The sequence below is a fragment of the Microtus ochrogaster genome, chromosome 2 (genome assembly GCF_000317375.1).
Source record: "Microtus ochrogaster isolate Prairie Vole_2 chromosome 2, MicOch1.0, whole genome shotgun sequence".
Taxonomy (NCBI): Eukaryota; Metazoa; Chordata; class Mammalia; order Rodentia; family Cricetidae; genus Microtus; species Microtus ochrogaster.
In genome coordinates, this window is record NC_022010.1 from 80,393,265 (window position 1) to 80,409,089 (window position 15,825).

Below are 15,825 nucleotides of genomic sequence, written 5' to 3' on the forward strand. Positions count from 1 at the left end.
ATTTTAATTTTCACTGAGGTTTATTTTTTGTTGTTTAGTTTTTGTTGTTGTTGCTGTTGTTGCTTTGAGTTAGGATTTCTGTGCTGCATGTCCTTGAACTTACTCTGCATACCAGACTGGCCTCAAACTCAGATTCATCTGCCTTCCAAGAGTTGGGACTACAGGCATTTGCCACCACATGTAGCAATTTTCACTATTTCAATTTCATCCTTCCTGAGAGCTTCCCCCTCCTAGCACCCTGCTGTATACCCTTTAAGCCACTTACTTTTTTCTAGCCTGTGCTTTTATAGGTATGTACCTGATCTGCTATATAGATCATATACATTAAAACTCAAGTGGATAAGAAAGTCATACCCAATTTGGTAGTTGCAAATTTAGTATAGGTCTGCTTTGAAGTGAAACAAAATACTTAAGGTTCAAAACAGTAAATATTCTAGGTGAATAATTTAGGATAAGTACCTATATATGCCACATGGCAGAAAAACAATTAAAAAAAAAGAAATCATGAATTTGAGCAAGCAAAGTTGTTTTCAAGTTTACTGTATACACAGACACAAGAAAAAGGTAGAGTGTAAGTCAGGGCTTTGCCCATGGCCTGTGTATCTGCACATTCCTAACAAGGGAAAAATGAAAAGCCATTATTAGTATAGCATGCCCATTAATACTACAATAACAAATACATTTATTCTCTTAATATAGGCATTCCTAGGAATTTCAAAATATTTATTGCCTTCACTTATTACTCAGAAAATGGAATTTTTCTAATTTTGATGCACATAAGAATGAAAGTTAACTAGGCACAATGAGGCCTGCCTTTAATTTCAGCACTGGGGAGGCAGAGGCAGGCGGATCTCTGAAAGTTTCCCGACAGCTTGATGAACACAGCAAGTCCTAAGACATCGAGTTCAACATAGAATAACCCTTCCACACATACACAAAAGGAATTAAATTAGCTTCAAACTGCTAAATGGTGCCTCCCTTCCTGATATACTATATTTATTGAGTTGTGTAGGAGTGGTCCCAGTACTCAAATGTAGGGGTGAAAAATGAATGGGAACACACTTTTCTTCTGTCCTAATGCTGGGCGAGAAGGCAGAGCACAAGGCAGCTAAGTTTTCGTTCTTGAATTACAGCTTCATAGAGAATGTGATATTTGGGCCAAGTCTGAGGGGGAGTCTCTCTGGTGAAGTAGGTGGAGGTTAAAGTATAAAACCTGAAAGCAGAAGACTTGACAGAAACAGGTAGAATTTTACAGTAATGAATAGAAGGCTTAGAGCTGGGGAAGGGATGAAACTGGTCCTACATGAGTGACTTTGAATGGCAAGCTTCAGCCAATAGAACCGGCTTGACAAGTTGATGCTCTTTGGAAAATAGCTCAGGCTGCACCAGAGCAGATAGACTAACTTGGGACAAGTGCAGCCTGGGTGATCCATTTCAGCAGAAGACTTCTGTGATCAAGGGGGAAAATTTAAAAGGAGAAAAGTGTATGTAGATACCTATCATGGGGCTATCAGCGCACTAGATAAAAACCACTGTTCTTACGGCAAAAGAAACCATTAACCCTGGCAACTTAATGTGAAGCACTGTACTACAACTCAGAAGAATAACTTATAGACTATGAAGGAACTTTAAAATGCTTTTCAAACATGCATTTCTGTATGTTTATACATACATTAATGTTATAATATCTGTACTTAATTATAACAGTTTGCATTTAGAAATGTAACAGAATACAAAGTTTAAGGGGAAGATAAATATTGACTATGAAAAAAATGATTTTATTCATATTCCTTTACCTGATCATGGCTCTCTGCATAAGCAACACATTTTTCAAGGTAGCGCCGATTGGTGAGAGTGTACACTATATTGCCCATATTCCAATCTTCATCCTTAAATTCTTTAAGTAACTACACGCAAGAGAAAAAAACAACTTCTGATTAATGCACATTTTCTTTCTTAAAACCTCAACCTGACAGCATACATATTATTCTAAACTATTATATATGTATATATATACATATATGTGTGTGTGTGTAGTGATGATATCACTTGTGTGGTTTTACTAAATGTAAAAAAAATGTATGTTATTTTCAAATAACATAAGCATTCAAGAGCATTAAAGCAAATGGCAACAGTGGTAGGCATTTATCTACCCATAAGATATTAACAAGGTTAATGCTAGGTTTCATTAATGTTTCTGCTGTGCATATTTCACTTACATCATTCTATAAAGTTTAATACAGTATACATAAATAGAAGAGTATACCATGCATGTTGGTGTGCAGGTGACTGTTTTTTTTATGCATATGTTTTAAATTATTCTTTGAGAGCTCTGCCACTTTTTGATGACCTGGAATAACGGGATCATCATGATTAGCACTTAACTTGGTTTCTCTTCCGTCATTTCACACTAGGTCTTCCTGTAAGTTTCAGACACTAGAGATATGCTTGCTACATTTTTGGACTAGAATAAAAATGTGTTAGCAGGAAGCGTATAAACAATGATAATTAAAACAATTATTTCAGAGTGAAAATGCTAATTATAAAATAATTATTATCTTAATAGATCACACTGATTTTCTTTCCACTTCATTTTCTTTGGTCTGGCTTTTGCCCTTTAACCCTGCTGTGATGCCGCTGACCTAAGACCTCCGATGTCATCCCTTAGGTCAGTAATTGCTCTTTCTTAGTTAAATACTTTCTGTGCATGCCACCACTGACCCTCATCCCTCACATGAAGTGTTTCCTTCTAGCGTCTACCACTGTGTATTGATGTTTTATCTCTTCCCAGAACTATGGATATCATTCAAATTACTTTCCCGTGACCCTACTCAATATGAGGTTGCTTGAGTTTATTATGTAAATACAGTTTCCCTATTATTCTATATATTTTTTCTGCTTGGGTTAATTCTCTGTTCAAAGTCTTGAGAAAATCTGCTTGTAGGCAAAATTACAAGATGGTCCTATGGTTTCTGTTCTCTCTTATTCTTATATTTGTGTTACCTGGAATGTTTTACAATCTCCAAATATGATAATGTGATGGATGCAATCTAAAGATGAGATAATAACTGAGCATTGCAGCAGGATTCTAAATCTGAGGCAAGTTCCCATTTCAATAAAAAAACTAAAAATTTTTGATATCAGAAAAACACAGCTGAAATATCAATAGTCATTGCTAGGGATCAAAGAGTGGCTGAGAGTCAGCATAAAATGGACATATACAAAGACAGTAAGAGAGTATTCTGTACCTTACCTAGATCAACGTTGGTGTATGACTTATGGCATTGTACAAGATTACAACTTAGCAGCATTGAAGAACTGATTCTTTACAAGTTGTACCGAAATATGTAACTTTATAACACAAAAGCATAAGTATAATCCATGTCTATGTCACACGAAAATATCAGGTAGGATGAGCAGAAAAATTCCAAATGCATACATCCCTTTGTTTAATGAATAGTGAAGGAATTCAGGAAAATGCATACATTGCCTTTACGTGATAGCTTTAGTCTTTTAAATCTGATGAGGCAAAATCAAACCAGAAAACAAGAACTATTCCGTATCTTTGTAAGTACTTCTTATGGGAACAGTTAAAATATAACAGCATTCTAATCAACGGAGTATAAAAGAACAGAAAAGGAATATTTCAAATAATTTAGTTCAACAAAATAATGACTGTAATCTAGCATTCCTCTCTCATCCATATCTTTTGAGTAGATGAATAGAAAAAGCCACACATGTTTAGACTAGACTCTTAATTTGGCTTAATATATTCTATGGTTTCAGTGCTATTTGGAGACAATTTATTTTAGAAGAAATGTAAACTATTTTCTTTATTTTACATTTTTTTGCCTGTAGCATATATCTATGTACTACATGTATGTAGTGTGGGAAGATGCCAGAAGGGGATGATGGAATACCTGGGACTGGAGTTACAGTCATCTGTGCGTCACAAAATTGATATGTGAAATCATACCAGGTCCTCTAATAGAGCAGGAAATGCTCTCAGGAGCTGTATGCCTAGGGCCTAGTTATGCCTTTAACTATGTAGCTCATAAAAACAGACCAGAGTCACTGTGTCCAAAGATTTGAGAATATTTAACCATATAGATTTATGAAGTAAAGCCACAAATTGGTGATGTAGAAACATTTTTAAGTAGATGCATAACCGAAAATGGTACATGCCCTTAAAGGGTTTCTGAATTCAAAATGATTGTATCTTAGGCACTAGATGATAATCTTTCCACTTCTATGACACGCAGCCTACTATTGTAGAAAAGGTACTAAAAGGTTTAATGGACTAAATTTAAAGATTTGGAAGGGAAAAAAAGAACACCATCAACATATAAGAAGATTATATTCCACTGTGAGCTATGACTGACTAGATAATAGTTGACTAGGTTGATCTATATTTTTGATAAATTCTTGAACCTACACAAAGTACAGTGAAGAATTTTAATAACAGATTAAAAAGTAGGATGTGGCACTTAAGCAAAAATGATTTATACATAAAAGACTATGAGTGATAAGAAAATTGGACTGATAACCTTATGTCAAAGGAAGAAATGTGAAAAGATTATACACTGTTTATATAGTAACAGACTAAATGCATCTTTAAATGTACTAAACCAGAACAATCGCATAGCCTAAACAGACATTATAAAATACTTGTTTGTGGACCTGCTAATGTTTAAAGAATCATTATTAAATGAAAAGCAGAAGTCAACTTGATATAGCCTCAATATCAGAGCTAAGCTTTGTAGAACCTGCCTAGAAGGAAAGAAAGGACAGCAAGAGATGATGGCAGTAACATCAGTCATAGATCCTATGAGTTTTCCAACATTAAACACTTCTGTCACTGTGGTCTCTTGGAAATAGTTCATGTATATGTAAGGACTCATCAGGAAGTTATGATTTTTCATACAGATGTGTTCTTATATTTATTCAGAATATGACTTTAGGCATATCTTCTCAAAGTCTGTTTTTCAAATTTAAGGCATTAGATTTTGGTCCTTTATGAAAACTCATATGAATTTACAAACACACACACACACACACACACACACACACAATGTGGGGGAGGTAGGGTAGAAGGGGCGGAGAGAATAAAGCAAGGATTAGAGGGAATTATTATTATTAGAATTAATAAAACTGCATTAAGAAGAAATATGTTCCCACCCTCTATGATTACTGTGTCCTACTCTTTGAGAATTAGTAAGGATTTGTTGAATAAAGGCATCGGTCAACCTAGATTTGCTGTGTGAAAAACCATACTCTGAAGGAAGTACAAGTAATTAATTTCTACTTCACTTGTACTTCACTAGATGCCTTTGGATAGTAATAAATGCTTGGAGGACATTTGATGTATTTTAAATACATAGAACAACAGTTTCACAGGTATGTATTATAGGGCAAAACTCTGCTCAACACTTGATTCATATCACTTTCTCCTGACTTGATCATAGAAATGTGAGAACTTGGCTACACTTTTTAAAATTCTGAGAAGCATCTTGTAAAAAAGCACAAGAATGACACACTTACAGAAGAATGAATATTTCATTTATATCTGCAACTAATAATCATGATTACTAAATAAATTGAACAGATACATTCATATAGGATACATGGAGGAATGAAAATAACATGGAATCTTACTTGAATCCATTTATCTGGAATTGCCATTGCTAATCTGTAGTCAAAACCACCTCCTCCCTGGGAAGTAGGAGAGCAGAGAGCTGGCATCCCAGATACATCCTAAAACAAAGGACATTGCAAATATCAGTTCATATTATTCAAACTAATTTTCTGACAGCAAAATCTAGAGCAACAAATGAAGTTAAGGAAAAATTGCATATAGTTCTGGGTATTTTAATCCATAATTGTAAAAGCAAATACAATTGTGAATTCACATCCTAGTCATTTTTCTAATGCTTTCACACTAGGACAACTTTCCCTCCAAAAGACTTTTATCCCTTTCATTAGTATCACCTTGAGAATAAAAAATAGTAAAAGTATTTCCAAAATATTGTTCAATCTTAGAGGTTAAAAAAACAATTTACCTACCATGTTTAACAAAAACAAAAATGTACATACCATATCTCTGCACTATTTCTCTCTATATATAGCCCTGTGAGTACTAGCTTCTTGTGAAATGGAAAACACAGTGAATACATTAACAGCAAAGAAATAAGGTGTCTTCACTTTAGTAGGTCATACTGGAAAGGGTCACTGAGATCAGCCACTGGGTGTTTTCATTAGCAGATATAGAAGCAAAGGTTCACTGAGGTGAAGGAATCTTGAGACAGAGAGAAAGGCTTATTAATGGTGGAGTAATGGCTCAGACATCAGACATCACCTGTTGACAGAGTGTGTTCTCCTGTCATGATACCCTTGAAATACTGAGAAGTAAATATTAATCAAATAGACAACTGAGCTGAAAAATTGGGCAAAAGAATATGGATGTAACAGAATATATTTTTGTAATAACAACAGCAAAATACAAGCACAATACTATCATTCCAACTCCACAATAAATTTTAAACAAACCATTTTCTTCTGTTTAGTTTCTATGGCCAGTTTTATTGACTCTTAATTACCTTTTCATTATACTATGTGTTTTCAAATGGAATTTCTCCATTTCTAATTCCGTTTTACAATAACAACTAATATCTCATGAGAGAGTTTGTTTGTACTTTTGTCCTGTTTAATATCGAATACTAGAAATATGAAAATTTTTAGCTAAACTTTCACTTAAGACATCAGACATTACACATTTGCTCTACAACTTACTATCCAGGATTCTATTGCCCTACTTCTTGTTTGTAAGATACATAATGGAAGGAGTTGCTTTTGTTAGCTAATGTGACCAAAGGAAGACTATAAAGACGGTACTCGATAAATATGTTCTGAGTACTAGGAGAAACAATATAAATAAGGTATATTTATCTGATTTATCTACAAGCATAAATGAAGACATAAACAAACATACCTTCACTTACCATGAAATGGCAATACATACCAGCCCAAAGGACATAGGCAGTGGAGGCAGAGCCCTACACCTCTCCACCAGCGTCCCCCTCAATCATTTACACTGTCTATATTTGGTCTCCTTTAAAGTATATACTCTTTATGCTTGCGACAACTTTTTCAACATGTGTCATAGTTCAAATTCTTCTATGGAAATTCTCACAAAAGGGCATTGCACTCTGAAATCAGAGGTAGCTAAAATGCTACTGCTTTGATAACCTCATCTGTAATACTACCCACAGAAAGCCTGAGGAAGAAAAATGTTGACTTCTCTAGACTCAAAACTGATTTACTTTCTTACGGTAGAACAACAAAAACAAATACACAATACATTGGGATACAACCACTGGGAACCAAAATGCTTAGTCATCATACTTAATTTCTTGACAGTTGTTTAAAGCTCATTATGGAAACAGAATGAATAATCAGGAAGATCTATTAAAGCAAAACAGAAGTCATATGTTCACATAGGTAGGTATTCAGTTCAATTTGTTGTTACAAAATGGGCTGAGAATCTATAAAATATCAGGCTTCTAATAGATGCCAGAATTAAAGACAAAATACTTTGCAAAGACTTCCAATGTGATCAAATGGTCAGGAATGATTACTGGTGGCTAGGATTTAAGTTCAAGGCAACTTTGTTTGAGAAAAAAAGTTATACAGTCTGTATTATATGTATCTTTCTAAAACTAAAATTGAAGAAAAACAGATATCAAATTTGTCACAATCCCTAATTTGTCAGAATCATAGGAAGCTATCCCATTAGTCTATGGGTTATTCCAAGTTTTTATTTATTTTTTATTGTCAAAAGGAGGTGCAAGTGGCCACCCTTTTGAATGTAAAAGAAAAAAGAATATATATAAAGGTAATATATTCCAACTATGAAACATATGTGTGAAAACATGAAAAAGCATATAAGAAAGATTGTGGGTTCTGAATTTAAATAAATTTGGTTCTTTAAAATCTAGAATACTTCTGGCTACTGATCAAGAAGATAACTTATAAAAAATGTTTCCATTAATGAATTAACTTTGTACAATGGTGAAGAGTTTCTTTAAAACGGTTTTGTTATAGTTGTAATTAGTAATAAATTCATATTTCTACTATATAAATTTATATAAAATTCCATCACATTCATTTTACCAATTTTTTGAAAAAGTTCATGAAGATCAATTCTGCATTTCAAAGAGCCTCCCACTAGACAGAGAAGTCATGTATTGAAATTGAAGCAGTTTTCAATTTGAGTAGAATAAATTGAAAGCACATCTTGCTTTAAAAAAAAAATCTCAAACCAAGTAACATAAAGTAGGCTAAAGTCTGAGAGTTTCATTGGTAGAAACAGTGATAATCAGACAAGAGCTCCCTAGATGATGAAACCATTTTACTTGAAATGAGAGGAAAGATCAATGTAACAATCTTCACTTTCATGTATTAAATAATTGCTATTTTTCATCACTACTAACTTTTCATTGCACTGTCCTTAATTGTTTGTAATAATTTGCCACATATATTATCTCTGCTTTGGGTTGTCACAAATAAAATTGTCAAAATAATTTTTGATGTTTGACAGATAAATTAAAATAGGTTTTTAAGAAGTAAAATTAAATATAAAATATTTGCTGTTAAAAGCAATTCAGAACAAAGTAGACATAGCTAACAGTTCTGAGAACAGGTAGTGAAGTTGATACAATGAATTATTACTGGGTGTACTGTAGTTTTGGACTTGTGCATTAATTCTATATAAGAATTTATTTCAGGATTAACTTTTGAAAATATTCCCAAATGGCATTTAAAGGGCAAAAGGAAGGTCTGACAGAAATAAAACTGTTTTCTAACTATAGTCTAACAATAGAGTTACATGAACTACCTAGAGACTATTGTTTCTGAGAAATGACAGACAGAAAAACTGTATAAAAATAATAAATTCAGTAAGAAGGGAATTCAATCCAATAAATGGAATTCCAACAGGACAAGGGTAAAGCTTAATCATGACTCTTCTTTAATATAAGGCTAGTATCTTAAAGGCTTACAACTATACTTAAAAATTATTAAAATTCTAAGTTCAATATTAATAATAATTCTTTCTTAGATGACTCATAAAACTGCAGGAAAGGGGTTGATATTAAATCTAAATTAGCAGAAGCATTTAACAAACTTCTTAATTTATCATATTTGTCACCAAGGAGGGAATTGTCAATTATGGATATACCTAATTATATCATTACAGCACAGCTTTGGGACAGTTAATCATGAACTTTTAATAATCATGAATAACTAGTGAACATTTGACAGCCTGAGAGCCATAATGTAAACAAGAAAGGTAATCGCATCAGAACACAAAATGCTTCAGAGAAGTGTGCAGGCAGTGATCCATGGCATCTCTAATGATTGAGCCAGGAAATAAATAGACAAATAAATAAGTAAATGAATGAATGAATGAACAGAACTGACAGAGGCACATTAGTCCTCAATTCTTTTCATCACTGAAGGTCTCAGGAAGAAGGAACTGTCCACTAATTAGGACATTTTACTTCCTAACCACTGACATGTTCTTTCTAACAACGGAGTAGTGACAAGCAATTAGTGTAAATTATTCCCTACTAGGAAAACAGTGAATTCCAAATAATGTGCCATCCTTAACAAGAGGGCTGGACCATCGTCAGTTCACAATGCCATTTCTGCAATTATTGATGACATGAGTTTAGTTATTCAAATACTGTATGCTACCAAAATATTCTGTATTAAAGGGGTGAGGTGTACAACATTACACAGCCTTACCTCTGCTATGGTAATAGAATCTGGATACAATGTGTGAGACAAATGGTTTGCCAACATGAGATAAATCAAAGCATCTTCATCAACATGTAGTCCAAAATATTCATTATAGTCACCCGAAAACCCCTGACCTGATTAAAAGGGAAAAGAAGGAATATGGTATATAAATAAGCAAATCTGAAGTCTATGAAAACATATCTCAGATTGTGAGGAATACGCTACTGTAAGGGAGTATCATGAAGTTACCACCTGAAAATGCACTAACTCAATACTGCTTTCCAATACTCAAGATAGCAGAAAATCCTACAAATCAATTTCTGTTTGAAAGAAACAAAACAAAGAACAATATAAAGATGTAATTTAATTCTAACTGAACTTTATAGCAGTGAAATAAGTAATGTAACTGAAAACGAATGCTAAAAGTCAAAATTCCAATCCATTCCTACCATATCAGAAAAAAGAAAAATAATGATCCCTGAAAGGACCAAGCATGGATAGAGGAGGGGATTAAGGAGGGCCTAACTCACTACTGGGTCTGGACTGATTGAGGTAGGACTCAGTGCCTCTAAGTGTGGACCCACCAAGACAGGCTCAAGCTGAGAGTCTTAATCCTCTAGTCAAACAGAGGGCTCTGAAGAAGTAAATGGGTCACAAACAAAGCTGAGTCATGAGACGGACAGAGAAGAGAGGTAGTTGGTAGCAATGGAAAAAGATAAGAGAATTGGGAAAGAAGCTTAATCAGATTCCATTATATATACATATCAAAGAACATATTTAGTTAGTAAAAAAAGAGTCATAGAAAGGGAGGAGCGATGTTATGAGCAAAGGGGCCAAGACCATGATGGGGAAATCCACAGAAACAGTTGACAGGAGTTAATGAGACTGACAACTGGGGAATCTACGTAAGACCAACCTAGACCTACTGAATGTTGGTGACAGTAGTGTGGCTTGGGCAATTGTGAGATCACTAGCAGTCAAACCAGTATTTATCTCTAGTGTATAAACTGACAATTTGGAGCCTAGTCCCTATGGAGGGATACCTTGCTCAGTCTAGATCCAGGGTAAAAGGCCTTGGTCCTGCCTCAAAGTGATATGACAGACATTGTTGACGCCCCATGGGAGGCCTCACCCTCAGAGAGGTGGGGGAGGGGGTGGGAGGGCTGAGGGATGGATGGGACTGAGAAGGAACAGGGATTTTTATGGTTCAAAAATAATAGAAAAAACAATTAATGCCAATGTTAGGTTCTAGTTGACCCTCTGAGCTAAAACAGAGTAAATATTAAAAGCTCTCTGAAACTGAGAACTATTATTTACATTGAAATAGCTGTGATTTGTCCAATACAGAGTTGCAATGATGATGAATAAATTATCACAAAACTTCCTACTGCCTCTTCCAACTGCCTTTTTTTTGTTACTCCAAGTATGTCTAGAATGATTAAATCATTCACTGTGTGTTCTTTTGATAACTTAGTCCTATTTACAAAAAAAATCAAACCAATATTTAATCCAGTCTTTCCCACGGTTCCATTTCCCTAAGCATTTTCTTTTGACCCTTGTTTTGTCAGGTCCATTTGCTGCCTTGTGGCATTAAAGGATAAGTTAATGTGTAATTATAAAAGGTCATGCCTTGTGTTCTTTCACATATAAGCCTCAATAATAATTATCTGTCAATTTTCCCACTCTACCAACATCAGCCGTCTTTCATTTACAATATGGAATGGACACCTTAAGTCACTCAGATGAACTTTTAAAAATAATATCTATTTTATTGGCATTGCCAGGGTATCTTGAAGATAATCCGATGAGGGCAGAGGGCAATGCCATGTGGTAAACTCTTCCATTCCACTTTACTGATGCAATCATTAGGCTTGCACAGCACATTTTTTATCTGCTGAGCCATCTTGCTGGCCCAAGATAATACTTACATATAGGTGTACGGCATATATTCATTATCCCAGCAAATTAATTACAAATTAATATATCCTATGTGCTCTTAGTGGAGCATATATGTGAATTAGGGACAGGGGAGGGGTGGCATAAAATTATCCCAGAATTTACCTTTAATTAAATTCTATAACAGCAATATAGAACAGATAAACACACTGATCATCCTGTTTGTCTTTATCTCCTGTCTAAACTCGAGGACAAACAGAGGTGAGGGCAGATGTGTGACATTGCGATTTCCTATCCACAAGCAGTGGCCGTGTCATGATTCAGAGGGAGCTGTAGTGCTCTTCCTCTTCAGCCTGCTCCTTAGAAGAGAGACTGGTCAAGACTGATTGTCTACCCAGCGCTCCTCGGCTTTATTTTCAGGTTGGTGGTATGGACCCACACAGTTTCTACTATTTTTATTTTATGGAAAATAGAATTTTTACACACTACATTCTGATTAGGCTATCCATTCTCCCAACTCCTTTGAGATCATCCTCACCTCCTATCCAGATTCATACCCTTTCTTTGCCACCTTGAAAACAAACAGGCATCGAAAGAGTAATAATAAAACAAAAACTAATGTATTAGAATACGACAAAGCAAATGAACAGAAGAAAAAAGAACAAAGGAAAATCACAAGAAACTCATATAGACACAGACACAGATACAAATTCACCATACACAAACTCCTCATACGGTCATCACCAGGGTCAACAGCACTTGACCAAAACATATTTATATAGAATAAAATAAAGACTGGGTATGGAGGCCCATAATTGAAATTCCATCACTCTGAAGGAAGCCTTAGAGAAAAGAATTAGTAGTTTGATGTTAGTGTAGCCTAACCAGCAAGACTCACTCACAACAAAACACAAAATGAAAGAAAACCAATTATCTCTATGTCATGTGTTTGGGAAATTAAAATTCTGAGTATAATTTTGTGCAACTTTCAAAATGATGGCTTGATCAATTTTTCAATTTAATTTAAATTAAGTAAATGATACACATATTTTTCTATATGCATAATGTACAAAATATTCTAATTAATCATTTTATATTGTTTAAATGCTTATTATATTCTTTATATATATATAAATATATCAATGTGCTATGGTAAATGGTTCTTTACATTCATTTTTTTAATTCATACATTAAGGATTCATTATTCCTAAGAAGACATAGAAATGGAAATGTACACAAAAAGGAGTAAACAACGGACAATTAACCACCAGTGATTGCCATAGCAGTTTCTATAGGAGAACCCCACACCTGGCTACAACTTGACAATTCAAAATTACTCATCCTTTACATTTATAAAATATCAGGTACCTACCCATCCCATGATGATGATAAAGCATGGATGTAACACCATCAAAACGGAACCCATCAAAGCAGTATTCTTCCAACCACCATCTTATGTTTGACAGAAGGAATCTTAAAACTTCCCAGCTAAAATATTAGAGAAAAACAAAGTTAAGTATAATGCAAACAGTGTTTTCCTTAGTTGTCACATATCACTTGTGTAGAGTATGGGCTAGAATTACTTCTCTGTCTAAAGAAGCATGATAATCAAGAAACATATACAAACGGTAGATAACATCCAGGATGATTTATATAAGGACGCTCATTCTAAAAGGAAAACATTAAATTCCCACTAGCCACAGAATCATTCAAAATCTGAAAATAAATAAAAAAGAAAGGAAGAATTATAAAGAAGCCGCCTATGCTGTCTTGTCCAGTGTTATACCCCTCAACCAGATAGTCAAATACAGATAATATAACTAAATATGAAAATGCTATTTATAATTGAATTTGAATCAAGATTGTTCATGACTACATCATAGTAATGTGAGAAGGTTATTTTCTCTATTAAGAACTTTTTAAATTATAAAACGGAGAAGTGGCTTCAAAGATTATCTTTTTAAAATACTTGACTGAAACTTCCAGCAACTATAATCCCATAGAAGAAATAAAGGATAAAAGACTTCCTCAGATGGTAAAAAAATTACATTTAGTAGACTGTTCTTGTATAGAAGCAAAAATAAAGGCCTAATTACAAAATTCCCCTCATATTTCATAAAGTATAGCACTCAGAGTCCCACATTCATCAAAACAGAAGGAAAAAAGAACTGTATTACTCAATTAAAAACACCATGTGAAGCAAGACTATTTCGGACAATTGGAAAGAGGGCAATATCAATTAGTATTTTCTTCAGATGCACAGCTATGGTTGAATTCTCTATCTTATAACAATTGTAGTCTTAAGACTTTAATAACTCATTTAGCTTAATGACAAAGCTGTAATAGTGTATACAAGTCCTTAACACAGCTCAAATTTATGTATTTTTAAACCTCCTTCATATTAAAGAACAATCTGACATAAGCAGAGATTAAGTTTTCATAATCAACTCGAGAAGTATAACTTTTCCCTCTGAGGGAAGATGAATGCTATTGCTAACATCTACTTGAAATAAGCGACCTAACTTTACAACTTAGTGAATGCTTGAAAAATAAATGGAAGGAAAAACTCAGAAACATAAGCAATGAAACCAGAAAGAAATCCTGGAAGTTCAAGATGCATAGCTAAAAACTTAAAAGGTGTATTTCAGTTGTATTTTATTAACGCATGTTCATTTATTTTGTGAGTATGTAAACATGTGCAAGCTTGGAGTGTGTAAAACAAAGTGGGCGTCGGATATGAATATGAAGTAGAATTCTTGTTGGTTTTTTTTTTTTTGAGACCGTGTAGTAGTTTGAATGAGAATGGCCTCCATAGGATCAATTTGAATGCGTAGCCTCAGTTGGTCTAAATGTTTCTTTAGGAAGGACTAACGAGTGGCCTTCCAGGGAAACTGTGTCATTGGAGCAAGGTTTGTGATTTCAAAACCCACATCTATCCTAGTTAACTCTATCTGCCACCTGCTTGTGATAAAGATGTGTGATGCTTGCCTGCCTCCCCTGTTGGTCATGGACCGTAGCACTCTAGAACTTGAGCCCCAATTTAAATGCTTTCTTTTATAAGTTGCCTTGGCCATGGTGATTTGTCACAGCAATTGAAAAGTAACTAAGACATACAGAATATCCCACTGAACATGGAAGTTACAACCTAGCCAGCAAGCCCCAGGGATTCCTAACTATACCTACCTTGCAATGGGTGTGCAGACAGATTTTATCAATATTTACCTGAGTGCTAGGGTTGAACACAGGCCCACATGTTTACTCAGTAAATACATGATTGCCTAAACCATCTCTCTAGCCCCTTAACCATGATTTAAGAAAGACATTCATACTTTAAAATTAGAACTCAACACAGAGACATGTTACAGTTGTATAGTAATCAAATTATTTTATATAGTTGTATAGTAACTTCTTGACAGACATTTTTAGGCTTTCTTTAACTTAGTAAACTTTAGTTTAGAAATATTTTAGATTTAGAGCAAAACTACAATGGACTCTTGCAGAGATTGCCTATATACCCTCTTTGCCCACATATGTCATAGTTGGTTTAAAAGAAGGTTCAATTCTATATGAAAATTTCAAAAGATCAGAATAGGTTACAGTTTTACATGTCATTAATAGCTTGAAACATGTTTTTCAATATCATGCATACTTTTTCAATAATGCTACATAGTTACACATACTCTTAATTGGTTACAAGATTTGTTTATGTGTGTTTGTGTGTGTCTGAGTGTGTGTGTGTCATGAACACAAAGGCTAGTAAATGAGTTTAGATCTCCCATAACTGGAGCCTTTATAAGATGTCAGACTTGCTATGTGGGATGCAGATGCTGCTCATCATGATTGTAGAACGCTCTGAGCCATGTCTCCAGCCCACATGATTTCTCTGAAAAGTAATCTAAGTGTATATTTATTTCTACCTCCATAGGGTAGAAAGAATATTTGTCTCAAAGACAAATACATAAAAAGCATAAACAAGACAGTATGAATGGTCCTTAGGCCTCATCTGGCATTCAGAATTCCTTATCTGTCTGGGAGTACAGAGTATTTCGTATATTTTTTAAAAAGTTTAATTCATGCCAGGCGGTGGTGGCGCACGCCTTTAATCCCAGCACTCGGGAGGCAGAGGCAGGC

At 34.4% G+C, this 15,825-nt stretch overlaps 1 protein-coding gene across 1 annotated transcript in view; it reads right to left on the reverse strand.

Moving 5' to 3' along the window:
- The window catches only part of Gbe1 (1,4-alpha-glucan branching enzyme 1), a 241,182-nt gene that overhangs the window by 63,474 nt on the left and 161,883 nt on the right, over nucleotides 1-15,825 (reverse strand). The window contains exons 8-11 of the mRNA XM_005345231.2: nucleotides 13,067-13,182; nucleotides 9,805-9,932; nucleotides 5,656-5,754; nucleotides 1,797-1,907 (exon numbers count right to left, since the gene is read on the reverse strand). Coding sequence (XP_005345288.1) covers nucleotides 1,797-1,907; nucleotides 5,656-5,754; nucleotides 9,805-9,932; nucleotides 13,067-13,182 — 454 coding nt within the window. The remainder of the gene's footprint in view (nucleotides 1-1,796; nucleotides 1,908-5,655; nucleotides 5,755-9,804; nucleotides 9,933-13,066; nucleotides 13,183-15,825) is intronic.